Here is a 26,704-nt window from a genome sequence, read left to right on the forward strand (position 1 = left end):
TTTTCCTTTTACTTTTGTTCAAAATAGGCAAGCATCTTTGGAAGGTACTTTTTAAGTATTTCACCCTCACTGTGAAAATGTTTTCACTCTTTAGTTGCGCTTCTGTTTTTCTACTATTGTAAAGTGCAGTTCTTTGCATGTTCTAATTTGCCATGACGTGGTCAAGTGCTGTTTCCTTCCTGTTGCTTGCAAGCCTGTGCTAGAGATAAGGATACATTTCAGTGCATTAAAAAAGAAGCCACTGAAGACAGACTTAAGCATGGTAAAGCATTATACTTATCAGAAAACTTTTTATAGAACAGAAAGAGTGGGCTTTAACTCCTGCTTATTTTTAAAAGCTCATAAATAGTGCTTACTAAGCTTTAAAAGTATTAGATTTTTAAATCCTTGTATGTTAGGGTTAATGGGGATACTGTCTGAATGTTTCTATTAAAGCAAAAATATACATTATGAAATTACTCATGGAATAGCATTTCCTATGTGTTGTTTGCTGGGTTAGTGGAAAGAAGAAAATTGTTTATATGTCCTTTACTGAAATTACAAACCTAGTTATTGCTGGGTGGATAGATGTATATTTTTAAATATTCCGTACTTTAACAGTATTTTAACTGGGGGGGGACGGGAGAATGGCTTCATTTTCAGTAATGAGAGGTGATTGTTTTATCTCAGTAGGAATGAAATCTTCAGAGAAAACATGTATCTAACTTTTTTTTAGAAACCTGTGTTCATTAGTTATGTTGATTTTGTTTGAAAACATTAACAAAGATACTTTAGAGACATTGCCCTTCATTTCAGTTATTATATTCTAAGTGGATATGAGTGCTTTTTTGTAACTAACTTAAACTTTTGTTTTTCAGGCCAAGAAGTTCTAGAGAAGAAAATTGTCAGAAAAATTGCCTCAGTTTGAATACAGTATCAGAAAATTTGAAGACCTTCCCTAGGGAACCCATGAAAATCTGAAGCACCCTTCCTGAAGAAAACCTGGGTGTACAGTAACTTCACAGACTTAGCTGGGGTTTTTTGTTTTCTTTTGTTTTTAACCCAAATCGTCACTGGATTCTGCTGCCTGATACTTGAACCTGTTTGGAATTTTTCTCATGTGGATCTAAGGGGAATGTTTTATTATGGCTGCTGTTGTCCAACAGAACGACCTAGTATTTGAATTTGCTAGTAACATCATGGAGGATGAACAACAGGTATGAGACTGAGGAAAAAAAGTTAGATTTTCATAAATTTATTATGATTTCTCCTTTTGGATCAAAATTTACCTTAAATGACAGTAGGAGAAACTTTATTAATGTAAAAATTTATTAGATAATAAAAATTTGTAGGTAATTGTGATCTTTTGTTTTAAGTACTAGCTAATTCATTAAAGAATCTTACCCTTAGCTTCAATGTGGTAATAAGGAGTAATACTTTTGGACTTAAGCTTGTTTTTCTGTAAAATGAGACTTACATACCTTAAGTAATTATTTGAAAAGTTCTAGAAGACATGCTAACAAACGTAAGTTTTTTTAATAGTGTATGTTGGGTTGGAATAGTTGCTTGCAGTTATACAGTTTTAATGTATGTGGTTAATTAATATTTATAATCTTAGGCTATTTTTTCCAGCCAATGAAAAGATGTTAGCAGTCCCATAATCATATATCATTTCAGTCCAAAGCATGTGTCTCTGAGGGAGTTACTTTTCTTCTTTAGATCTAGATTTCATCATCTTTTTAATGAGGGGATTGAACTGAAGAATTTCTAAATTGGCTTTATTGAATTTATACTATATGTGCAAATTACTGTTTCTGGAATGTAAAAAGGGTCCAAGAGATATTAAGAAAAGGGTCTCAGTTAATTCTAACCCTCCCTTTTTTGGTCAGGGGTGGGTGAGAGGTTTTTTGGACTATGATTTACTTCATTTAAAATAGGTTATATGGGACATGATATGGGAAAAGTAGTGTGTTAGCCTCAGTGTACTGGGAAAAATATTTTGAGGACTGGCAGGCTTAAAATATGCCTAATATGGTTGATTTATATACTGAAATAAACCTAATTTCAAATACCTATCTTTAATAGATCAATTATAATGTATTACACTTTTATTCTATAAACAGTTACTACAAGTAATAAAATTGATTCTTTTGGCAGGGCATTAAAATTTCTTAGCTATTTGTATTGTCCATTGAAGTGACAGAATTTTTTTAAAAATAATAAATAAACTTGCAAAAGATCAGAATTTGGATTAAGGTGCCTTAAAATCAAGATGAGGTTTGGGTAGGGAGGCTTGGTCCCAATTAAAAATATATTAATAGTATATCGATTTAATCTAGAGATAATAGAAAAGATATTTTAGGGAGGAGAAAACGTTTTGAACTTGTTTTAAAGCAGGACATTTCTGTATATGTTAAAGTTTGAAAACTTTACTGTGAAACCCTTTTAGATGAAAGATCCCAAGCTTGATGTGGTGAGGTTTGTTCTCGGGATGTGGCTGCAGAGGACAAAGCTGTAAGCCACTCATTGGTATGCTCCAGTGCAGTGGCTTTGACACACTTTTGACAATGACAAATACATTTCACATTATGGTGCAGTATTTATACATGTGTCTTTATAGTCTTAAAAAAGTTTTATAAAATAATACCTACCCTTACTATGTATGATGCACTTAGTGTATCTTGGAAAGGTTACTAATGTGTTTTGATAGGGAGATAGTGCTCTTAGTTTAACATCAGAATGTACACATCTGTGTATTTTCTCAAGTTATTTATTTTTATCCAACAAAAGGAATATATATTAGTTTTGTGCAAGTATTATTATAAGGACTTTACAGGTAATAAATATATGAGGCAAATGTTATTATCCATATGTTACAGTGAGGAAATGAGACATGGAGAGGTTAAGTGACTTGCCTGAAACCATACAGCTAGTAAATAGTGGAGCTGCACTTGAACCCAAGAAGTTTGACTCTCATTAATGAGGTTGAACACTCTTGCAGCAATATATGCCAGTCTTGCTGTATTGTCATCAGTGTCAAAATGTTGGAACAATTGGCCAGGTTTAGAGTTCTTCGGTCTATGGCATAGCAACCTTAACTGATTTATATGGGAGTAAGATGCAGTTGTGTCAGTCTTATTAGCATCTTATCTAACCTGTGTCTACTTCCTTGTTTGTTTGCTTGTTAAATTTGTTTTTAATTTAAAAATAATGCCACTCCAATTATAAAAGAAGTCACCTTATACGAGGTCTGTCCAGAAGGTATCCAGCTATGTAACGTGAAAAATAGAGCGCTAGCTGGCGTGGCTTAGTGGATTGAGTGCCAGCCTCCAAACCAAAGGGTGGCTGGTTTAATTCCCAGTTAGGGCATATGCCTGGGTTGTGGGCCAGGTCCCCAGTAGGAGGCGCATGAGAGGCCACCACACATTGATGTTTCTCTCCTTCTTTCTCCCTCCTTTCCCCTCTCTCTAAAAATAAATAAATACAATCTTTTAAAAAATATAAAATAGAGACATTTATTGAAGAAGTTACAGGTTGTAAGAAACATTGTACATAGGCCAATAAAGCCCCTGTCCCCTTCAAAGTAGGTACCTTGAGACCTCACACAGTTCTCCCAATTGTCATCAGCTGCCCTATTGTATTTTCCTGAATCTCATATATGGTCTGAAATCTCTTCCCTTTCAAAGATGATTTTAGTTTGGGGAAAAGCCAGAAGTCACAGGGTGTCAAATATGAGCTCTAGGAAAGCTGAGTCACCTGGGTGATTTGATGTTTTGCAAAAAAAAAATGCATGAGACGTGATGCCCGTTGTCATGAAGAAGCTGCCAAAAACCCATAGCTGTGGACTTCCAAATCATCTGAATAGTTTCCGTGGAGGAATGTTTAATCAAGTGTAACACAAAATTTGATGCAGATTTGTTGCTCTACTCAGTCATTTTGAGTGCCATGATCCCACAGTACATATGCTCACTCAATGTCTACTGTCCCCCACTGACTAGTACAGTGAGGTTATCATTGTTCACACATGTACACTTCAGTCCACTCTCCTTGGCTGCTAGGTTACATTGGATGCCATAAACCTTTCTTGTTATATTAACTATGGCTGGGCTTTTCCTGGAGAAACGTCATATGGTACTATGTAAAATAAATAGTGAAAGTCTCTTTTCCACCTTCTTAATTCTATTTCCCCCCAAAGATACCAGTATTGGCTATTTGATGTTTAATTTCTTTAGACAAAGGCCTAAACGAAAGAACAGTATATGTACATACAAATCTACACCCAGAGGTTGTTTATAAGGTACAAATGAAAGCTTGCCAAACTATTTTTGTGACTTGTTTGTTCACATTTAATGTATCTTTTTTTCCCACCTGATGGATGGATTATTTTTTATTTTACTGGTCTCTTATCATGGACAGTTGGCTATCAACAGTATTTTGCTCTTATAAACAATATTGAACTAAACATTCTAGTTTGGGTGTGATTAAGAGCTCAAATATTGGAGTTGGAACCTGGGTTTGAATCCTTGTCTCACCTCTGACCTTGAGCAAGTTCCTTCTCTCTGTGCCTTGGTCTCTTAATCTACAAAATGAGGATGATAATAACTGACCTAATATTAGAGGGTTGTTGTGAGGATTAAATTAATTGACTTATATAGAGCTCTTAGAACCATGTTTGGTACATAGCTAGTATTTACTGAGCACTATCATTGTGTGTGTGTAATACTATATAATAGTATAATATATTTGCACACTTGTGTGATTATTTCTGTAGGATTTCTAAAAGTAGACTTACTAAGTATACTAAAAGCATAAACCTGCCATCAGATCATTCTTCAAAAAGACTGTATCAGTTTCTACTACCACCATTACTATATTTCCTAAACCATCACTAATAGAAATTTTATTATTTCTTTTTGGTCATTCTTTTCTGGTGAAAATTACATTTCACTGTTTTAATTTGCCTTTCCTTGACTGCTAGCAGTGAGGTTGTTGAATTGTTAATTATAACTTTTTCATTTGAATAATGGTTAACTCTCTTTTTGCGGCTGATATTTTGTCCGTTTCTGATACCATCTTTTAATATATCTTTCATCCTGTAGAAATTTTAAATATTTATATCATAAAACTTACCTTTTTTGATGTCTACTAACCTTTTCTTACCCCCCAAATTATTAAATATTTTCTTTATACTTTCGTCTATTATGATTTATATGTTTAATTCCTCAGTTTAGATGAAATCTACTTGTATAGAATATGAGGCATAGAGATCTGATGACTCTCTTGTTTCATAAATGAGAATGCTGGCCCTTCATCCCTTACAACCAAATGTTCTGTGCTTCTTACAGTAATACTGCCACCTTTATTATATACTAAATTACCATATGCACAGACCAGTTTTGAACTTGCTAGTGTATTCTATTTCCTTTCATTGTTTTTGTATTGTGCCAATATCACACTGCTTTCATAAGTATCACTTTGTAGTCCTATATTGGTTTAATTGGTTGGTTCTTTATAAAAATCACTTAGAAGGCACCAGATTAGAATATGTTTCCTGTTTTCAGTTATGGTCTTTGGTTATAACTGTAGTTGTCTAAGGAAACTGACACCATTAATGTCTGGATGCTACCCTCTTGATCATTTTCCTTTATATCAATTCATATTTTTTTCAAAATTGATGGAAGAATTCCTTTGAGCAGAGATTGGGGGAGGATGTTTGAAAAGGAAATACCAACATCATTGGTGCTGACAAACCACTTAAAAGTCTGTTTTTTGCTGGGAATATTTGTAGCTGAGAACGAGGAAGGTACTTCTGTGGGAGAGCAACACTGTCAGTATTGAATTGCAGTAGACTTTTACTTGAAGGTGCCTCCGTTTGATCTTATTAAACAGGCATATTTGCCTGGTGAATGCATGAGAATAGGAAGGAAGCTAAAGGCTGTGAATAAGAATTCTAGAGAGAATTGACTACATGCTCAAATATCCCAGAATTTAATTTAATGAAAAACAACTGGTTGTGTAATGCTTTATATAATTTTGATATATCATTATATCCTTTGATATGTCATGTTTTTTCAGTTATTGGTTCTAACTAGAACTTAGCAAATCATATTTATGTTTCATAGATTTAGCTCACTAGTGAAAACCTTGATGACATGCTTGGGAAAGTGAAACAAGTATTTTTGTAGAATCTCATCACAATATGAGAAGGTGGTCTTATGACATTCTTTTCTTTTCTTTACATTTTATTTTATTTTTTAAAAATCATGTTTATTCTATCACAGTTGTCTCAATTTTTCCGCCTTTACCCCCCTCCACCCATCCCACCTACCGACCCCATCCCGCACCCACAGTCAATTCACACTCTGTTGTCCATGTCCATGGGTCATTCATACATACTTTTTGTCTTGTCCCTTCCCCTTCTTTCCACCATTGTCCTCCTTCCCCATCCCCTCTAGTAAACTTTCAGTCTGCTCCATGTCTCCATGCCTGTGGTTTATTTTGTTCCTTAGTTTATTTTGTTGAACAGATTTCACTTATAGGTGAGGTCATACGATATTTGTCTTTCACCAACGGGCTTATTTCACTTAGCATAATATTCTCCACTTCCACCTGTGTTGTTGCAAAGGGTAGGAGTTCCTTCTTTCTTTTTTCTTTTTTAAATGCAGGTTGATTTTATTTATTTAAATGTCAAAATCCATTATAAAATGTTAAAAATTTAAAACCATTATAATGTCTCAGCAATTAAAACATGACACCAGCACAGAAATAATCAAGTAGATGAATGAAATAAAATGAGCATTCTAGAAACAAATGTATGTATCTGTCTAATGATGTAATATGTGATTAAATTGATATTTCAAATCAATGGAGAAAATAAGTCTTATTTAACAAGTAAGGTGCATAGACCACTATTACTTGAAATAATACAAATATAGAACCCTATTTCAAAACTATACAAAAATATTCAGATGAATTAAAAATCAGTGTGTAAAATCTAGGGAGTTTTAGGAGCAAATTTTTCTTACTCTGACGTAAAATATTCAAACCCAGGAGCTATAAAGTAAAATATTGACAATATGGCTATATTAAACATTTAAGACTATACAGTATTATATATATATGTGTGTGTGTGTATATATATATGAAGTTAAAGGACAAGTTATAGAATAGGAAAGTATTTACAACGCATTTAAAAAGGGGTTACTAGTTGTTTAGTTCTTTTTTTTTTAGGGAAAAAATTCTACAAACATTTAATCAAAACATGGATAAAGATTACCAAAAAGTCATTTAAAGCTTTTTAAAAATAATAGAAATAGGCAAGAAATATACAGAAACAGGTTTAGTTTCAACAAATAATAAAGTAACAACATATCATTGTCATAATCAGATTAATAAGTATTAAAAATATTGGTATTATGAAGTATTGGTGACTGTGAAAGGAGCTGGGTATTCATAGACTCTTTTTCTTCATCTTCTTAAAGCAGTCCCATTAGCATATTTTGCAATGCTGGTTTGGTGAAGGTGTATTCTTTTGGCCTTCTTTTGTCTTGGAAACTCCTTATTTAGCTTTCCATTGTAATGGAGAGCCTTGCTGAATAGAGCAGTCTTGGTTGCAGACCTTTGCTTTTCACTACTTGGAATATTTCTTGCCATTCCCTTCTGGCTTGTAGTGTTTCTGTTGAGAAGTCAGCTGCTAGCCGTAATTGGTGCTGCCTTGTATGTTACTCTCTGTTTCTTCCTTGCTGCCTTTAGGATTCTCTGTTTGTCTTTAATATTTGCCATTTTAATGAGGATGTGTCTTGGAGTGGGCCTTACTGGGTTCCTCTTGAATGAGACCCTCTGTGCTTCCAGGACTTGTGTGACTTTTTCTCTCCTCCAATTAGGGAAGTTTTCCATCATTACTTTTTCAAAGAGGTTCTCTATCCCTTGCTCCTCCTCCTCTTCTTCTTCTGGTATGCCTATTATACCAATATTATTATTTTTCACGTTGTCCTGCATTTCCCTAAATGCCTCTACATTCTTTCTGAGTCTTTTTTCATTTTCTTGCTCTTTCTGGGAGCTTTTTTATTCCTTATCCTCCAGCTTGCTGATCCTTCCCTCTACTTCATCTAGCCGGCTTTTTATTCCTTCTACTGTGGTCTTTAATTCAGGAATTGTATTATTCATTTCCTCTTGTCTCTTACTGATAGTTTATATGTTCTTTTTCATGCTGATATAGTTTGTGATAGGTTCCTGGTAGTCTCCCGGTAGTTTGTAGTAATTCCCTCTGAGCTCACTGAGCTCATTGAGTGTCCTTAGAACCAATGTTTTGAACTCAATATTTGATAGTTTCCTTGCCTCTATTTCATTTAGTTCTCTTTCTGGGGATTCCTCCTTTCCCTTTGATTGGGGGGTGTTTCTTTGTCTTCCCATTATTTGTGAGACTCCTTTTTTTTTTTTTTTTTTTCGCTTCTGCTTCTCAAATTGATCTGTCTTGATTTCCTGACTTTGTGGTGTGAACTTCTATGGTAGGAGACCGCTGTTTTTTCTTTCTGGATCTGCCTCTGATGATGTCTGATTTTGACCCCGTCTGACCTTAAGCAGTCTCTTCGAGACTTCCAGGAATCTACTGTCTGTGGCTGTATCCTTTAGTTGTTAATCTAGTTACTCTGCACTCAGCAGTCAGTCTTAGACACCACAGGGCTGGGCAAAGTCCCTCCTGAGGGTGGGACTATTGGGTCCTCTCACACTACTATTGCCACATGGGGGAGCAGTCTGCCTAAGCCAGGTGACTACTGCTGTATGGGGAAGGAGTCAGCACCAGGATTCCTCTGGCTACTCTCTCAGTTCTCTCCCCAAAGCCTCCTTCCCCAGTCTCTCCTCAGAGGTCTCTAGGCCACTCTGCCCCAACCTTTGCCAGAGACCAAGAATAGTGGCTGCAAATAAAAATTTATGCATTGGCCCTTTAAAAGGCTCTTTGTATCTCCAGCCTCCCCATCTCTGGCAGAGAACAGCCCTGCCACCTTTCGCAGCTGGTTGTTATCTGTGTACTGTTTGGGCTCTGGTGCTGTAGGCTGTTGATCCCTGCTTATGGTTTAGACCCCACTCTTCTCAGGGGGATCTAACTAGCTGTTTCAATATCCCTCTGGCGCTGCTGCCCTTGGGTGCCCTGCCCACCTTCTCCAGTCTCTACCACACTCCTTACCAGTCAGGTTGTGCTAAAGCTGATTCTTCTGTCTGTCTGAGGTTATAAGGCTCCTCTCCTGCTATTGTTCTGTTGTTTGTCCAGGTGATTTCTCCACAATTTAGTTTAATTCCAAATTGGTCCTGAGAGGAGGTCTGTATGACTTCGATTCATTCCTCTGCTATCTTAATTTTCTCCTTATGACATTCTTTCCTAAGGTATAAATTGGCTTGCTGAGATCACCAATTCCTAGGGGCTAAAGGGTAAATAGTGCCTTGTTTTTTCTTTAATAAGCTTCCTGGTAATTCTTTTTTTTTTTATTATTATATTTTATTGATTGTGCTATTGCCATTGTCCCAATTTTTCCCCCTGGGACCCTCCACCCAGCACCCTGCACTCCCTCAGGCAACCCCCACACCATTGTGCATGCCTGTGGGTCATGCATATAAGTCCTTTGGCTACTCCCTTTCCTATACTGTACTTTACATCCCCAAGACTATTCTGTAATTACCAATTTGTACTTCTTCATCCTTTCATCTTTTCACCCATTGCCCCAGACCTGCCTCCCCTCTGGCAGCCATTATAACATTCTTCGTATCTAAGCATTTGTTTCTGTTCTGCTTGTTTGCTTAGTTTTTGTTGTTGTTGTTCTTTTTAGATTCCATTGATGGATATGTATGTATTGCCATTTTATTTTTCATAGTTTTGAGCTTAAATAAGTCCCTTTAACAATTCATATAGAAATGGTTTGGTGATGGTGAACTCCTTTAGCTTTTTCTTGTCTGGGAAGCTCTTTATCTGACCTTCAATTCTAAATGATAGTTTTGCTGAGTATAATAATCTTGGTTGTGAGTCCTTGCTTTTCATGACTATTTCTTGCCAATCCCTTCTTTTGAGAAACCAGATGACAATTTTATGGGAACTCCCTTGTAGGCAACTAACCGCTTTTCTCCTTTTGCTTTTAAGATTCACTCTTTACCTTTGGGGGTTTAATTATGATGTATCTTGGAGTAGGCCTCTTTGCATCCATGTTGTTTGGGACCCTCTGTGCTTCCTGGACTTGTACATCTGTTTTCACTGCCAAATTAGGGAAGTTTTTTTTCATTATTTTTTCAAACAGATTTCCAATTTCTTGCTCTTTCTCTTCTCTTTCCGGCGCCACTATGATATGAACATTGGTGTGCTTGAGGTTGTCCCAGAGGCTCCTTACACTACGCTCCATTTATTTATTTATTTATTTGATTCATTTTTTCTTTTTGCTGTTCTGATTGGTTGTCTTTCTTATGTTCCAAATCATTGATTTGGTTCTTGGATTCATCCACTCTACTGTTGATTCCCTGTGGTGGTTATTTTTTTTAGAATTATATTTTATTGATTATGCTATTATAGTTGTCCTGATTTTTCCCCTTTTGCCCCCATCCACCCCGCACTTTCTGACTCCCTCAGGCAATCCTCCCACCATTCCTCTTGTCCATGGATCATGCATATAAATTCTTTGGCTACTCCATTTCCTATACTGTACTTCACATCCATATGGCTGTTCTATAACTACTTATTTGTACTTCTTAATTCCCCGACCTCTTCATCCATTCTCCCCCTGCTCCCGCCAGACAGTCATGCTTTTCATGACAGGCAGGAGCAGGGGAGAATAGATGACTAACTTCTGGTAACTAACTTCTTTTCTCTTGCTTTTAAGAGTCTCTTTATCTTTAACCTTTGGCCTTTTAACAATGATGTGTCTTGGAGTGGGTCTGTTTGCATTCATCATAATTGGGACCCTCTGTGCTTCCCTGACTTGCATGACTATTTTCTTCACCAAATTAGGGAAGTTTTCTTTCACTATTTTTTCAGATAGATTCCAATTTCTTGCTTTTTCTTTTCTCCTTTTGGCACCCCGATAAAGAAAATGCTGGGCCTCTTAAAGTTGTCCCAGAGGCTGTTCAACATATCCTTATTTTGTTGGATTCTTTTTTCTCTTTATTGTTCTGTGTGGCTGTTTTTTGCTTCTTTCTGTTCCAAATCATTGATTTGATTCTCAGCTTCATCCATTCTACCGGGTTGGTTTTTTTTTTCCCTGTAAATTGTTATGTATTTCAATTAGTGTATCCTTCATTTCTGATTGTCTTTTTTATGCTGCAGAGGTTCTCACTAAGTTCCTTGAGCATCCTTATAACCAGTGTTTTGAACTCTGCATCTGATAAATTGCTTATCTTCATTTCATTTAGCTCTTTTTCTGGAGTTTTGATCTGTTCTTTCATTTGGGCCATGTTTCTTTGTCTCTTCATTTTGGCATCCTGTGTTTGTTTCTATGTATTAGGTAGATCAGCTTTGACTCTATGTCTTGGTAATGTGGCCTACTGTAGTAGGTGTACTGTGGGGTCCAGTGGCACAGCCCCCCCTATCACCCAAGCTGGGTACTTGATATATGCCACTTGTGTGGGCCAAGTTCACTCTCCTGTTGTATTTGAGCCTTGATTGCTGTTGACATGTCAATGGGAGGGATTTACCCAGGCCAGTCAACTGCAAGGACTGGCTGTAACCACTGACCACCATCCTCTGCTGTCCATGGAGGATCAGCTGTGCCAGTGGCCACTTCACAGGGCAGGACTTAATTCAGTAGGGCTCTGGTAACTGCAAGCCCATCCCTTGAGTGTGTCACTTGTGAAGGAGGTTAGATGGTGGTGCACGAGCGTGGTCTGTAGCTCTTCATTGGGTGCACTGGCTCTTGGGTTTTCTGGAAGGTTCAGACCAAGGTCAGCTTCCGCCTCTGTGCTATCTGGGGCCACTTGGCATAAGCTATAAAGCAATTTGCAGATCTGCTACTTGTACTGGGCTTGGAGGTCCCCAAGCATGGCCAGGTTGTGAACTATGCCAGCTGCTGCTAGTGCCAGGGCTGAGACCACTTAGCCAGAGGTACATTGGCTCATAGAGGCCAGCTGCTGCTTGTTTGAGAGGATTTAGGAAGACCTGAAGCATTAGCCAAGAGAAGCCATTCATGGAAAAGCCACTGTTAACTGCTTGGGTGGGCCTATAAGTTGGGTGGGGCAGAGCCTCAGGGAATCACCAGGGCAGGGAAAACAGTGGGAGTCAGGTTGATAAAGTCCATGATATGGTGCCTACTGCTCTGTGGCTTTGTGGGGAAAGGGCTCACAATAGGAACTATCACCTCTGCCAGTAGTTCTGTCTGGGAGAAATCTATCCTTTAGCTCTGGCCCTGGTGCCAGACACTTCAGTTCCTCCTCGTATGCCACTGATGCCTTCCAAGCTGTCGCCCTGGTGCTGGAGCTCAGAGAGACTGAGTCTGAGTAAGTCTGTGCAAGGGCCCTTTAAGAGGAACTGCTTGGGAATCCAGCAGTTTATTCCACCAACTCAGTCCCAACTGGTTTTTATGTCCAGAAGTTGTGGGGACTTACCTTCCTGGCACTGGAAGCCTGGTAGGGGCTTGGTGTGGGACTGGGACTCCACGGTCCTGAAATATCCTGCCCAATTTTTATCTGTCACACATGGGTATGGGACCAGCCTTGTCCGCATCTCCACGTCTTTGCCCCTCCTACAAGTCTGGGTGGGTGTGGTTTCTTTTTTAATTCTGTAGTCATAGGACTTCCATTCAGCTCTGTTTCTGACGGTTCTGAGTGATGATTGTTCTGTAGTTTAGTTGTAATTTTGACATGGTTGTGTGAGGAGGCAAGGTGTGTTTACTTAGACTGTCATCTTGGAGAATCTTCCCCAGTAATACACATGCAGTGTTTAGGAATCACTACTCAGTGTAACAGAGGTAAGCCCAGAGTGCTGTGATACAGAGAATGGAGAATTTGACTGCATTGTAACTTAGGGAAAGCTTCACTCCGGATGTTAACTTTGAAATGGATCTGAAGGAAGATCCAGTTTATCTGGCAGGTGAAGAAGTGTTCTAGAACAGTACAATATACCAAAACTTTTGATGGATTTCTACTGACTGTATAATCAACCTAGACACCTTAACTTACGCTTAGAAGCTTTTCATAGTGTGACTATTTCACGCTCTTTTCTTTTTGTACCTCATTAGTTTTGCTAGCCTACTGTATAATTTTCCCAGATACTTTACTGTTTCTCCATTGTTTGATCTCCCACATTTGTACCTGTTACCTGCTTAAGTACTAATCATCTTTCAAGATCATAGGACGAAAACTACTTAATACAGAAATTTATCCTAAAACCATCTTTTCAGGAATTAACAACTTTATCCTGTTGTTTACATATCACTTACTGTCAGTAACACACATTTGCCATGTTTTTATCTATATATGTTACTAATTTCCAAAGATAAGTGCTAACTAAACTACTTGAAGAAGAGGAATGGCTCTTCCCCCACAATATCTCCCAAAATATTTAATATCATTTATAATACACTTATTGGTTGAGCCCTCTCAAATATTTTTCTTCTTCCTCTTATTCCTTTTGGAAAAATGATGGGAGATACATATGTATATGTGTGTGTGCTCAGTTATGGCCCTTATCATATCAGAAGGCCTTTGAATGATGAGAGGTGATACCTGCCTCACAACTTTCTTGACTACAGTATATATTTTTCTGGGAGCTATTTATCCACATTCTCACTTAGTGCATGGAGAGTGTGGCCATATCACTATAGTTCCAAGGCCTGAAGCAAATATCATGGAGTATATATATATTTTTAAATATATATATATACCACCTCAAAATAATTTTTAAACATTGTCATTGAAATTGTAAACAAGTAAAATCCATTAAATGACAGTGATTACATTTATTAAATCTGGTTAGTAGGCACATGGATATGTTTATTTTTCTGTCTACTATGTGGTAGGTTTAAATTATCTTTCAAAAAAAATCAGAAAAACTAACCTTCATAGAGAATTTTTCTATTTCTTAGAAGACTCCTTCAAATTGCAGAAGAAGCTTTTGGCATGGCTGCATTTTGAGAATGAGGTTGTATTCTATAGACTGAGAAAATATACATAAGAATATAGATCACACTAAGCTGCCATTTTTCAGCTGTAATGGTAAATGGGGTCAGGGGTTAGGTCAGGAGTTAAGTGTACCTCAAAATTAGGTCGGGGTTAAGTGTACCTCAAAATTAGAGTAAACAGAATCAGTAGATAGTTAGGTCAGGGGTTAAGTGTACCTCAAAATTAGAGTAAACAGAATGAGTGGATAATGCTCTATGTGTAATATGTTCAGCACCAGTGGAATGGAGGACAGGAAGTTGGAATGATGCTACTAACCCGTACATAGACATAGTGATTTTTCTGTTATGTACATATAGTTCCAGGTTATATGTACCAATCTACCCATTCCTGTTGTCCTCTTTTTTAATCTTGGCAGATCAGGTTTATCAAATCCATTAAAAGTTTGGCCATCTGTAAACTTACATACAAAGGTCACTTGTTTCTTTTCTGTATATCTGGAAAAGACTTCATTAAAGGAGTTATGCCATAGAGCCCCCAATATAAGCCTGATTATCTTTGGAAAAAGTCTGACTTTGCATAGGGCCTGAGGCCCTCTAGATTATGTGTAGGGACAGCCCTACCTATTGCCTAGTGTTTGGCCTGGCTCATCTCCCTGCCAACTATTGGCAGCAAGGAAGCTGATGGTTATTATGAAGGAAGAATTGGTGAGGGGAGTAGTAGGAACTTTTTATTACTCACTGTTGCAGGACCTTCCTTTAATGTCCCCTAGCCATCACACAGAGACCCTAGGACAACGTCTTAAAAAGAATATGGATGAGATCATTGCATGGAGATAGGAAACGGACTAGATGGGCTCCAGAAACATTCAGTGATAAATTTTAGTAACTAGTGTTTACTGAGGATTTTGTCCTGCACGTCGTGCTATATGCTTTGCAGGGATTTTCCCATTAAATTCTCCCAATGGTCTTAGGAAGTGGGTACTCTAATTCTCATTTTATACAAGAGCAAAGTGAGGCCCAGAGAAGGGAATCAAAATCTGTATTTATCCATTCTGTATATCTTTCCCAAAAATGCTGTTGTGTTGGTGAATCCTTTTTGGGAGTGGAATTAACAACCTCTGTTCTCCCAGAAAGTATTCAATTACCTAGGGCAGCCTTGCTGGGAAAATAGAAAGTTAATCTTTGATGCATCTCAGTTTAGCTATGTGATCTTAACAATTTTACCTCCTTTCCATTCACTTAACACATAGCGCATAAAGTACAAACTGTTATATAAACAAATAGTGTTACTGTGTTATTGACTTTTTTTAAAGCCAGAGTTACCCTCAACACTATTTAGAGAATATTGATGAAATAATGTCCTTTGATTTAGTGAAGTAAAAAGAAAACTGATTGTTAATGGTTTGTTAGAATGTAAATTTTACAAGTAATGCCCTTAATAATGTTCATACATCTAATAGGCCTAATATTAAGTAAGTCAGTATACAGGCAGGATTTTTTTTAACACAGTGACCAAAATTCTCGGTATTAGTGCAGTTCGATTTTTTGGCGAAGAAGTACAGTAGTGACTGGTAATACATTTATGAGCTTAATATGTTTCCTCTGTTCCCACATAATGTAACACTGAGCCCCAAAGGTATGAGGCAGGCGCCGGGAAGTTGCCTGGGTGTTGTGGGTATTGGAGTTAGGGAAGGCGAATTTTTTATTCCTAAAAGATGACATTTTAGGTGACAAGTTAAAGATTTATTGTATTTTACAGTTTTGTATGATGTGCACTTCTCCCATTTCATTTACTTCCTGGTATGGGCCATAAAACTACACAAGAACATATAAGAAAAACTTCCATTTATGTTTAAGAAAACAGCTACTAGGAAGCTCAAGTAACGAGTAACTCCTCACCCCGCTTCCCTGCCCCCAACACATAAGCATATTCAGGAATAATTTGGTATTAAAGATTAACCCAGGAGGTTGTGTTTTTTTTTTAAGTTATTGATTTGTGTGCATCCAGATTAGCTGCCTACAACTTTGACATAATATTGAATTCTGAAAATTGATATTTCCTGTCACTCAATTGTTTTGGATAAGTGCGGCAATGAAGGCAAATTTTATGACTTAGATACTAGTTAAATTAAATCATTTGGCTTTTTTTTTCCTGTTTTCTTCTTCTTTTTTTCAATATTTGGGAATGACTGACTTGATTCTAGACTAAGCTAATAAACTTGCCACTCAGGATTTTAAAAATCGGGCAGATTCATTTTGTGGAGAAACACTTTCTTTTAATATTATAACATGTTGTTTGTTTTGATAGAGTTTGACTTGGAGTTGTTAGATTTTTTTTTTTTTTAATTTTGGAATGACTCTAATTTCTATCATTGCCTATGATTAGCTAGCTAGTATGGTTTTTCCATTCTGGAAGAGGCTTTGTTGTAGCTAAACGGCCTCTATTCAGGAATGCCCTGCCTCATTTTATTCAGTGATTCATACATATCATGTAAGATTCTTGTCAAAGTTCATCTTTTAGAAATAGGAATTGCCTCTTTAATTATGATTTCACTTAAATATTTGTATATAGAATCTTCGTGTTTAAAAACATGTTATCAATCTGGTAGTGACAGCTGTGATGTTACCTAGTTAGTTTATAAGTAAACATTGAAACCTGGTTAAAATGAACTACACCTCCCAAAATCTACTTATTTTTATTTTTACCTCATAACTGATTCTGTTTACACTTAGACACACACACGCAACCTGCCAGTATGTTGCACTTTTAAAGGAAGCACTCTAATAACAAAACTAAGATCGTTTTCATTGACTATTTTACTTTTAGAGATTCATGGCCAAGTTGTAATTTATCCTAGCTGAAAAAAGGAAAATCTGGGCAAAGACTAAAGAAGGCCAGTCATTACTGAAAGACCTAAACTGGGATTAGGTTTAACTAAGTCAACTTCTCAGGGGTTTAAAATGGAATTTCAAATATTATCTTGAGGAACTCTGGAGAACAGACCATATCACTAAGACCTTTCTATTTTTCATGTTGCTGTGCAAGAGAGAAGCTAGGCTTCCTCAGAAGCACTTACCTCTACTGGAGCCAACAAATAAACTTCTTCAGCTGTAGTTCTAATACAGTGTTCAAACATACATATTTTAAACCCAAGCTTTTAAGTAAGATGAAACTTTTATTATGACTATAATTATCTGCAACATCTGTACTTGTAGTCTTTTGCAGAGGTTAAACTTGTGGACTCTGGAGTCAGATTGCCTCGGTGCAGATTTCAGCTCTGCTTCTTCTAGCTGGTTGACTGGTGTCACAAAACAGCATAATGTGATGGGATTTATTGGGATAAACCATCCTGAAGTCCTTAGTACATAGTAGCAACCACCACCACCACCACCACATTAGGAATACCATTTTATTTTTATTCTATTCTACTTTATTATATATTAAAGAACTCTCAAAAATAGAGACTGGAGGACACTTTACACAGCATTATAATGGGTTTCCATTTAATCAGATTATTTCAATTATTTTAATTACCAGAGATTTGAATCATTTTTGTCCTGTATGTATTAAGGCACTGGCCGTAACATAATACTTATCTACATCATGATATTTATAGAAAGTACATAATCCATGAAAACCTAGCATATTGAAGACAGAGAGCCACTGGGAAATGAGAGGACTGATAGAAGCACATTGATAGTGCCCTTTAGATGTTAACCTCTGTGCAAAGAAAATGCTACCTGCTCTAGTCTTGAGTAAAGTGTTAAAAATAACACTGCTTAGCATTGTGTAGAACCCTTTATAGTTTTCAGTCTTCTACACATATACGTTGATTCTCACAAATCACCCTGTAATACAGTATTCTTCCCACTTTCTTTTTTTACTATTTAATAGCTTTATTTACATATAATTCACATGATAGTAGCTTTATTGACATGTAATTCACATACTATAAAATTTATTCTTTTAAAAGTGTACTATTCACTGGTTTTTAGAATAATTCATAGGGTTACATAACAATCACCACTATCTAATTTTAAAACATTTTAATTACTCCAAAAGGAAACACTTTACCCTCCAGTAGTCATTTCTCATTCCTCTCTCCTGAGTCACTGGTAACAACTAATATGCCGTCTCTATGGATTTGTGTACTCTGGACATTTCATATAAATGGATTATATAATATGTGTCCTGCTCTGTCTGGCTTCTTTCACTTAGTGTGATGTTTTGAAGGCTCATCCATGTTGTGCATGTTATCAGTACTTCGTTTCCTTTTATGACAATAATATTCCATTGCATGGCTGTACCACATTTTCTTTAACCATTCATCCATTAATGGACATTTGGGTTGTTTCCTCCTCTTGGCTATTATGAATAATACTGCTATAAATATGCATATACAAGTGTTTGAATGGGCATATTTTTAATTATCTTGTTAGACACCTAGGAGTAGAATTGTTAAGTCATGTGGTAACTCTATGTTCAAACTTTTGAAGAACAGCCAGGCTATGTTTCAAAGCAGGTACACCATTTTGCAATTCTACCAGCAAAGTATGAAGATTCCAATTTCTCTATATCCTCACCAGCATTTGTTATTGCCTATGTTTTTTATTTTAGCCATCCTCATGGGTGTGAAGTGGCATCTCATCATGGTTTTGATTTTCCTAATGACTAACGACACTGAGCACAATCTTTTCACAACCTTATTGGCCCTTTGGATAAATGTCTATTTTAAATCTTTTTCCCATTTTTAAGTCATCTATTCTGAATACACATCTCTTATCAGCTAAATGATTTTCAGATATTCTCTGTGTGGGTTGTCTTTTCACTTTCTCTTTTTTCTTTATATCATTTTTTATTTTTCAATTACAGTTGACGTACAATATTATATTAGGTTCAGGTGTACACACCAGTGATTAGACATTATATAACTTAGTAAGTGAACATCCTGATAAATCTAGTACCCATCTGACACCATATAGTTATTAGAATATGATTGACTATATTACCTATGCTGTACTTTACATCCCCATGACTATTTTGTAATAACCAATTTGTATTTCTTAATCTCTTCACCTTCTCATCCATTCCCTCAAATCCTCTCCCCCACCAACCTGTCAACCATCAAAATGTTCTCTGTATCTATGACTCTGTTTCTGTTCTACTTTCTTTGTTTATTTTATGCTTAGATTTACTTATTTATAGATATGTATTGTCATTTTATTGTTCATGTTTTTAAAAATATGTTTATTGATTTAAGAGTGAGAGGAAGGGAGAGAGAAAATCATTGATTGGTTGCCTCCCATATGTGCCCCACCACAGATTGAACCTGCTACCTAGGTATGTGCTCTGACCAGGAATCAAACCTGCTACCCTTTGGTGTATGGGACAACGCTCCCACCAACTGAGCCACACTGGCCAGGGCTGGTCATATTTTTTATTTGATTTCCCTTCTCAAAAAAGACCTTTTAACATTTCATGTAATACTTGTATGGTGGTGATAAACTCCTTTAGCTTTTTCTTGTCTGGGAAGCTCTTCATCTGTCCTTTGATTCTAAATGACAGTTTTGCTAGGTAGAGTAATCTTGGTTGTAGATCTTTGCTTTTCATCACTTTGAATGTTTCTTGCTATTCCCTCTGGTCTGAAAGTTTCTGTTGAGAAATCAGCTGAGTGTTATGAGAACTCCCTTTTAGGCAACTAATTCCTTTTCTTTTGCTGCTTTTAAAATTTTCCCTTTGTTGTTAACTTTTGCATTTTAATTATGATGTGTCTTGGTGTGGCCTCTTCGGGTGCATGTTGTTTGGGAGACTCTGCACATCCTGGACTTGTATGTCTGTTTTATTCACCTGGTTAGGGAAATTTTCTGTCATTATTTTTTCAAATTGGTTTTCAATTTCTTGCTCTCTCCCTTCTCCTTCCAGCACCCCCCTGAGGCAAATGTTGGTACTCTTGAAGTTGTCCTAGAGGCCCCTTACACTGTCTTTATTTTCTTGGATTCTCTTTCTTCTTGCTGTTCTTGAGTGGGTGTTTTCTGCACACTTATATTCCATATCATTGATTTGATTCTCAGCTTCATCTACTCTGCTCTTGATTCCCTGTAAATTATTCTTCTTTTCAGTTATTTTGTTTCCTTCATTTCTGATTGGTCCTTTTTCATGTTGTTGAAGTTCTTACTAAGTTCATTGAGGTCTTAATGAACTTAGACCATTGAGGTTATAACAGGTCTTTTGACTATTTTATTTAATTCTCCATTTTATTTAATTCTTTTTTCTGGAATTTTTTTCCTGCTCTTTCACTTGAGCTGTGTTTCTTTGTCTCCTCATTTTGGCAATCTCTGTGTGTTTGTTTCTGTGTATTAGGTAAAGCTGCTATGTCTCCCAGTCTTGGTAAAGTGGCCTTACATAGTAGATATCCTGTAGGATCCAGTGGCCCAGCCTCCTTGTTCACCCTAGTTGGGCACTCAAGGTGCACCCCACCATGTGAGCTGTGTATACCCTCCTGTTGTAGTTGAGCCTGGATTGCTGTTAGCAGGTCAATGGGAGGAATTTACCCCCAGGCCCATCAGCTGCAAGGACTGGTTATGGCCACTGACCACTGTGGATGATCAGCTGCACAGGGACCAACCCCACACAGCAAGACTTAGATCAGCAGGGCTATGATCCCTGCTGAGTTCGCGCCTTGAGTGTGTCACTTGTGGAGGTGATTGAGTAGTGCTTTGACATGGTCTGAAGCTGTCTACCAGGTCCACTGGCTCAGGGGCCTCCCCAGAGATGCATTCCAAGGTCAGTTGATATCTATGCCCTGCCTGGGGCCACTCAGCATGAAATACATAGCAACATGCAGATGGCTGCTAGATGTGCTGGGCCTGAAGATGTTCAGGTAAGTCCAGGCTGCAAATCAAGGCTGACAGTTGCTAGTGCCAGGCCTGGGGCCATTTATTGTGAGGTACAGGACACAGTCAGTCAAGATGCTGCTTGTTTGAGAGATTTTAGGAAAGTCTGGACCATGATCCAAAACACCATCTGTATGGAAAAGCCACTGACAAAGCTTGGGTGGGCCCCCAGATTGGGTGCAGTGAAGTCTCGGAATCACCAGGGTGGGGCAAACAGTGTGAGCCAGGTTGATTGATGTTCAGATATGGCTCCACTTGCTGGCTTTGTTATTTGGAGGGCTCGGAAAAGGAACAGTGGCCTCTGCCAGAACTTTTGTCTGGCAGAAAGCTGCCTCCCCTAGTTGTCGCATTTATACCAGACAATTTAGTTCCTCCCCATGTGCTCCTGGTGCCTTGTGAGCTGCTGCCCCAGTGCTGGAGCTTAGAGGGAGTGAGTCTGTCTTAGTATGTGCATGAGCCCTTTAAAAGGAACTGCCTGGGACTCCAGAAGCCCTCTTCTATCTCAGCCACAATCCCTGCTGGTTTTTACAGCCAGAGGTTATGGGGACTTCTCTTCCTAACACTGGAACCCTGGGCTGGGTGATCTGGTGTAGGGCTAGGAGTCCTCACTCCTCAGGGGGACCCCTGCAATGAAATAGCCCACCTGGTTTTTGTTTGTCACACTTGGGTGTGGGACCAGTCTGGTCCATGTCTCCACCCCTTCTATCAGACTCAGTGTGGATTATTCTCTAATTGTCTAGTTGTAGGACTTATGTTCAGCTAGGTTTCAGGCAGTTCTCAATGGTGATTGTTCTGTATTTTAGTTGTGATTTTGATGTGGTTGTAGGAAGATGTGAGTACTGCATTTATCTATACCACCATCTTGACTGGAAGTCTTCTTCCCATTTTTTGTTGTAGAATATTATCTCATTTATTGCTGGCTAAGTAGAAGAACTACTGTTAGAATTCTGTAACAGTTTCCTAAAGCAGAGTTACAAGGCCACCCAGAGTATTGTTCAAAATAGCCTAGGTTATTTACTAAAGTTCCTTGGATTCCAGTTCTGATTTAATAACATTCTTTTTGAGTATCTATTAGTAGATAGTTTGTCATATTAGCTGTTTATTTCTTCAGTAATTTTCTTGACTGTATTTGATTTGTTCATGTGTATTTCTATTAAGAGATGATGCAGAATTATGTAGGGATTTGATATATTACCTGAGATTCTGCATTGAAGTATTTCTTAAAATTTTGGGATGGTAGCAATCAATATTTGATATTTTGTTGAAAATGGAAATGTACTAGTAACAACAATGCCACCTAAGTAAATTGCCAGGGGGAAAAAATCACTACTTGTATAAAACTGGCAGGCCCAGAGGTTCATGGGTGACTTATTTTAAACTACAATGAACAATTTAAATAGTTTCAGTTCAGAAAGAGAAGTTTCCTAATTCAGTTTTACAAAGCCAGCGTAACACTGATACAAAAACCTGGCAAAGTGGGTATACACACAAAAGCAATAGGTCAATCTGAAGATATTTTGTTCACATATAACAGCTAATATTGTCTCTTACCTGTGCTTCGGTCATGTGGGTGAAAAGCATTTTCTCATTTGATCATCACAATAACCCTGTATAGTATGGCAATTTTTATTATCTTCACTTTATGCATAAGGAAAACCTTTATAGAAAGGAATCTCAGAAAGGTTGAATGAAGGCATAAAATGTTGCTTATAAACACAACTGTAAAGTGACAGCATCTATATTGGATTGGAGTCTTTGACTCAAGAAAGCCCAAACTCTTAACCATTATGTTAGGAGACATATCAGATAAGAAGAACTTTGAAGGAAAAAGAGAATCTGGCAGAATGTTAAGTTGTTGTTTATAGTGATTATAAATACAGGTAAGTAGGATTTTTTACTTTCTGTTAAATATATTTGCACGTTAAATTTTTAAAAATTATATTAATGTACTACTTTTTTATGCAGGAAAAGTGTGTTTTATAAGTTAGACCAATGTGTTTGGCAATATGTGTTACAGCAACAAAGTTTTTTTTGACTAATTGCTAATACTGCTTTTCATTTTTTTAAAAAGATTTTTATTTATTTATTCTTAGAGTGGGGGAAGGGAGAGAGAGAAAAACTGATGTTCAAGAGATAAACAGATTGGATTGGTTGCCTCTTATATGCCCCCAACTGGGGACTTGGCCAGGCAACCCAGGCGTGCCCCCAACTGGGAATCAAGCCAGTGACCTTTCGGTTCACAGGCCAGCACTCAATCCACTGAGCCACACCAGCCAGGCTGCTTTTCTTTTAAAAAAAAAAAAAAAAAAAAAGGCAATAGAAGGGATGGGCTCCCATAAAGAGAGTTTAAGTTAATCAACAGAAGTATTCTCATTTGCAGATTATTAAGCTGTTTTAATGACAGACTTTTCAAAGCATAAGAGAGAATTTGGCTATAAAAAATACTTTATTGGGTAATTTATAAAAATAATAAACTAAATAAAAATAATTTATTGGGACATTGGTTAATAAAATTATATAGGTGTCAAGTGTACAATTCTATAATACATCAATCATCTGTATATTGTATTGTGTGTTCACTGCCCCAAGTCAAGTCTCCTTCTATCACCATTTATTCCCCTTTACCCTCTTCTAACTCCCCCTACCTGCCTTTCCCTCTGTTAGTCACCATATTGTTGGCCGTGTCTATCAGGTTTTGGGTTTTTTTGGTTTTTTGTCTTTTTGGCTTAATTCCTTCACCCTTTTCCCTCAGCCCCGCTCCCCTTTGACAGCTGTCAGTCTGTTTTCTATCTATGAGTCTGTTTCTATTGTTTGTTAGTTTAATTTTGTTCATTAGATTCCACATATAAGTGAGGCCAGATGGTACTTGTCTTTCTCAGTTAGTATAATGCTCTCCAAGTCCATTCATGCTGTTGCAAAGGGTAAGATTTCCTTCTTTGTTACAACCAAGTAGTATTCCATTATGTAAATATGCCACAGTTTTTTTTGTCCACTTGTCTACTGAGGATACCTAGGATGCTTTCATAGCTTGGCTACTGTAAATAACACTGCAGTGAACATAGGGGTGCATATGTTCTTTTGAATTGGTGTTTCAAGATTCTAGGATATATTACCAGAAGTGGAATCACTGGGTCTTATGACAGTTTAATTTTTAATTTTTTGAGGTAACTCCACTCTGCTTTCCACAGTGGCTGCACCAGTCTGCATTCCCAACAGCAGTGCTTGAAGGTTCCCTTTTTCTCTACATCCTCAACCAATGCTTGTTGTTTGTTGATTTATTGATGATAGCCATTCCACTGGGTGTGAGGTAATATCTCACAAAAACTTTGCGCTGAGCCTTGGAGACCTATTGCACAGTCTTGTCTTGTTTTATGTAATACATCAATTTCTGAAATCATTTAAAATGTACTTTGGAAACTTATTACAGTGTTAGCTGTTAGGGAGGGGAACTATATAGAAAGGGAACAGTAGTGTCGTGTATCTTAGAATATAAATATGTTCATATATTAATTGATTTTCAAAAGTAATTTTTAAAAAATATATCATGGGAACTTGTTTAAAGGATTTTAATTTTGGTTCATTTGGTTTAGTGGCCACCCTAATACAGTGTGTGTATATCCACCTAGATGTGCTCTGTCTAGAGATTTTTTAAATTTTTACTATGATTTATATGAGTGAATGAAGGAGTACCATCACGGTATTTGATCTGGTCCCAGTCTCATCTCCTCAGCTGCTCTCCTTTCACCTCTGCCCCAGAACAATGATTAGAGCAGAAGGAATTGAAAACATTTTGAAATTCTGTTTCTCCCATCAGGTGGACTTCTGCTTTTTAAACTTTTTACTGAAGTATAGCATAAATACAAAAATATATATAAATCATAAGTGTATAGTTTGATACATTTGCACAAAGTTAAAATACATAGGTATCCAGCTTTTGGTTTTAGCTGAAGCTAAATGGTTGTTGCTGAGAATAGATGGTTTTGTTCGCTATATTTCTGAAAAGACTATTGTCATTAAAAATACAACAGAAACAAAAACCATGCCTACTAATACAAGATTGTAGTAAGCCAAGTTCCTACCCCAATGTTTATTGAGATACAATTTACCTATAACATTTTTTATATTTAAGATACACAATGTGATGATATTGGCATATAACTAGTAAGCCAAATTCTAAGTGTTTACTTCTAACTACATAAATATTAAGGACTTTGATCATCAAAATATTTTACTGAATGTTTACAATATGCCATACCATATAAAAATGATAAATTTACATTATTTAATTCTTATGATAGCGGTAGAAGATAGTGTTGTTCTTATTGTAGACAGAAATGAAAACTAAAGCCTAGAGAAGCTGAATAATTTTCCTTTCGAACACCCAAGGCATGCATAGTGCAATCTAGCCTATTTTAAAGGTCATTTTTACCCTAGGGTCTGAGCACTTGTTGTTACATTCTCTTTTCACTATGTGTATTTCTAGTGTATTTATCCCATGGTAAATATGGTCAGATTGTATCCTAACAGAATAAGGTATTGGGTTTTTGTTTTTGTGTTTTTGTTTTTAAAATCAAAGGTGAGGGAAGTCATTTCAAACAGTATCATCTTCTGATGAGGCTTCTGAACAGCATTCTATTGGAAGAGAGGGCACAGGAATTCATTTCAGAGATGTGTTTTTATAAGAAGTGCACTGTTTAGTTTGAATGTTTATTAGATGGCCTTGGATTGGGGGCATCTATTGAAAATTATGGGACAAATAAGGCCCCCACCCCACTTTTGGTATTGCCTTTTCTTTAGGCAAAAGATGATATAAATCACTTGAAAGTATGCTTATTTTGCACCTATCTTAAAAAAGGAATATATATATTGGGGAAAGTTTTAGACTGTTCTTAACCTACCTTTCTTTCAGGAAAACATTTGATAGCTATTTCATTTTAAACTGTTTTATAGAGGACCTTGGCAGGCAGGATGTTTCACAACTGCATACCAGATTCAGCTGTCTTAGAAAAGCTTGGCAAACAAGTTATTCGAAAGTACTTTTGCTTTTTATATCCAAAAATCTATTGAATAAACTTATTTAATAGAGTCGAAGTAATGATCCTTAGTTTCTTAAATATCTACCTAAGGCCAAGTTGAAAAGTGGTATGTTGAGGAAGTAAGCAAGCCTAGTCAGGATAGTAACATATCGTACTGTGTACAAATTGGTCCCTTTCCTTCTCTTCATATATATATATATATTTTTTATATATATATTTTATATATATATTCATATATATATTTGATTATGCTATTACAATTGTTTCATTCTTTTTCTCTCCCCTTTATTCCCTCCACGCTGCACTTCCCCTCCCCACCCCCATTAGTTCATGTCCATGGGTCATACATATAAGGCCTTTGGCTTCTCCATTTCCTATACTATTCTTAACCTCCCCCTGCCTATTTTGTACCTACCATGTATGCTTCTTATCCCTTGTACCTCTCCCCCAATCCTCCCCCCACCCCCACCCCCTGATCTCCATTTCTGTGATTCTGTTGCTGTTCTAGTTGTTTGCTTAGTTTATTCTTATTTTAGTTTTATTTAGGTTCAGTTGATAGTTGTGAGTTTGTTGTCATTTTACTGTTCATAGTTTTTGATCTTCTTTTTCTTAGATAAGTCCCTTTAACATTTTCTTATAATAAGAGCTTGGTGATGGTGAACTCCTTTAACTTGACCTAATTTGGGAAGCATTTTATCTGCCCTT

General features: G+C 36.9%; 1 protein-coding gene across 3 annotated transcripts in view; it reads left to right on the forward strand.

Moving 5' to 3' along the window:
* Positions 1-26,704, forward strand: part of ELF1 (E74 like ETS transcription factor 1) — a 126,455-nt gene that overhangs the window by 64,688 nt on the left and 35,063 nt on the right. For 2 of the 3 annotated variants that reach the window (XM_054586396.1, XM_054586398.1), the window contains exon 2: positions 858-1,196. In XM_054586396.1, the coding sequence (XP_054442371.1) occupies positions 1,125-1,196 (72 nt within the window). In that variant the 5' untranslated portion in view covers positions 858-1,124. Of the gene's footprint in view, positions 1-220; positions 263-857; positions 1,197-26,704 lie in introns of those variants that run through there. The other variant, XM_054586397.1, reaches the window with a different exon arrangement.

The sequence above is a fragment of the Pteronotus mesoamericanus genome, unplaced genomic scaffold (assembly GCF_021234165.1).
Source record: "Pteronotus mesoamericanus isolate MK-2021 breed Mesoamerican mustached bat unplaced genomic scaffold, CSHL_Meso_final contig_94, whole genome shotgun sequence".
NCBI classification, from domain to species: Eukaryota; Metazoa; Chordata; class Mammalia; order Chiroptera; family Mormoopidae; genus Pteronotus; species Pteronotus mesoamericanus.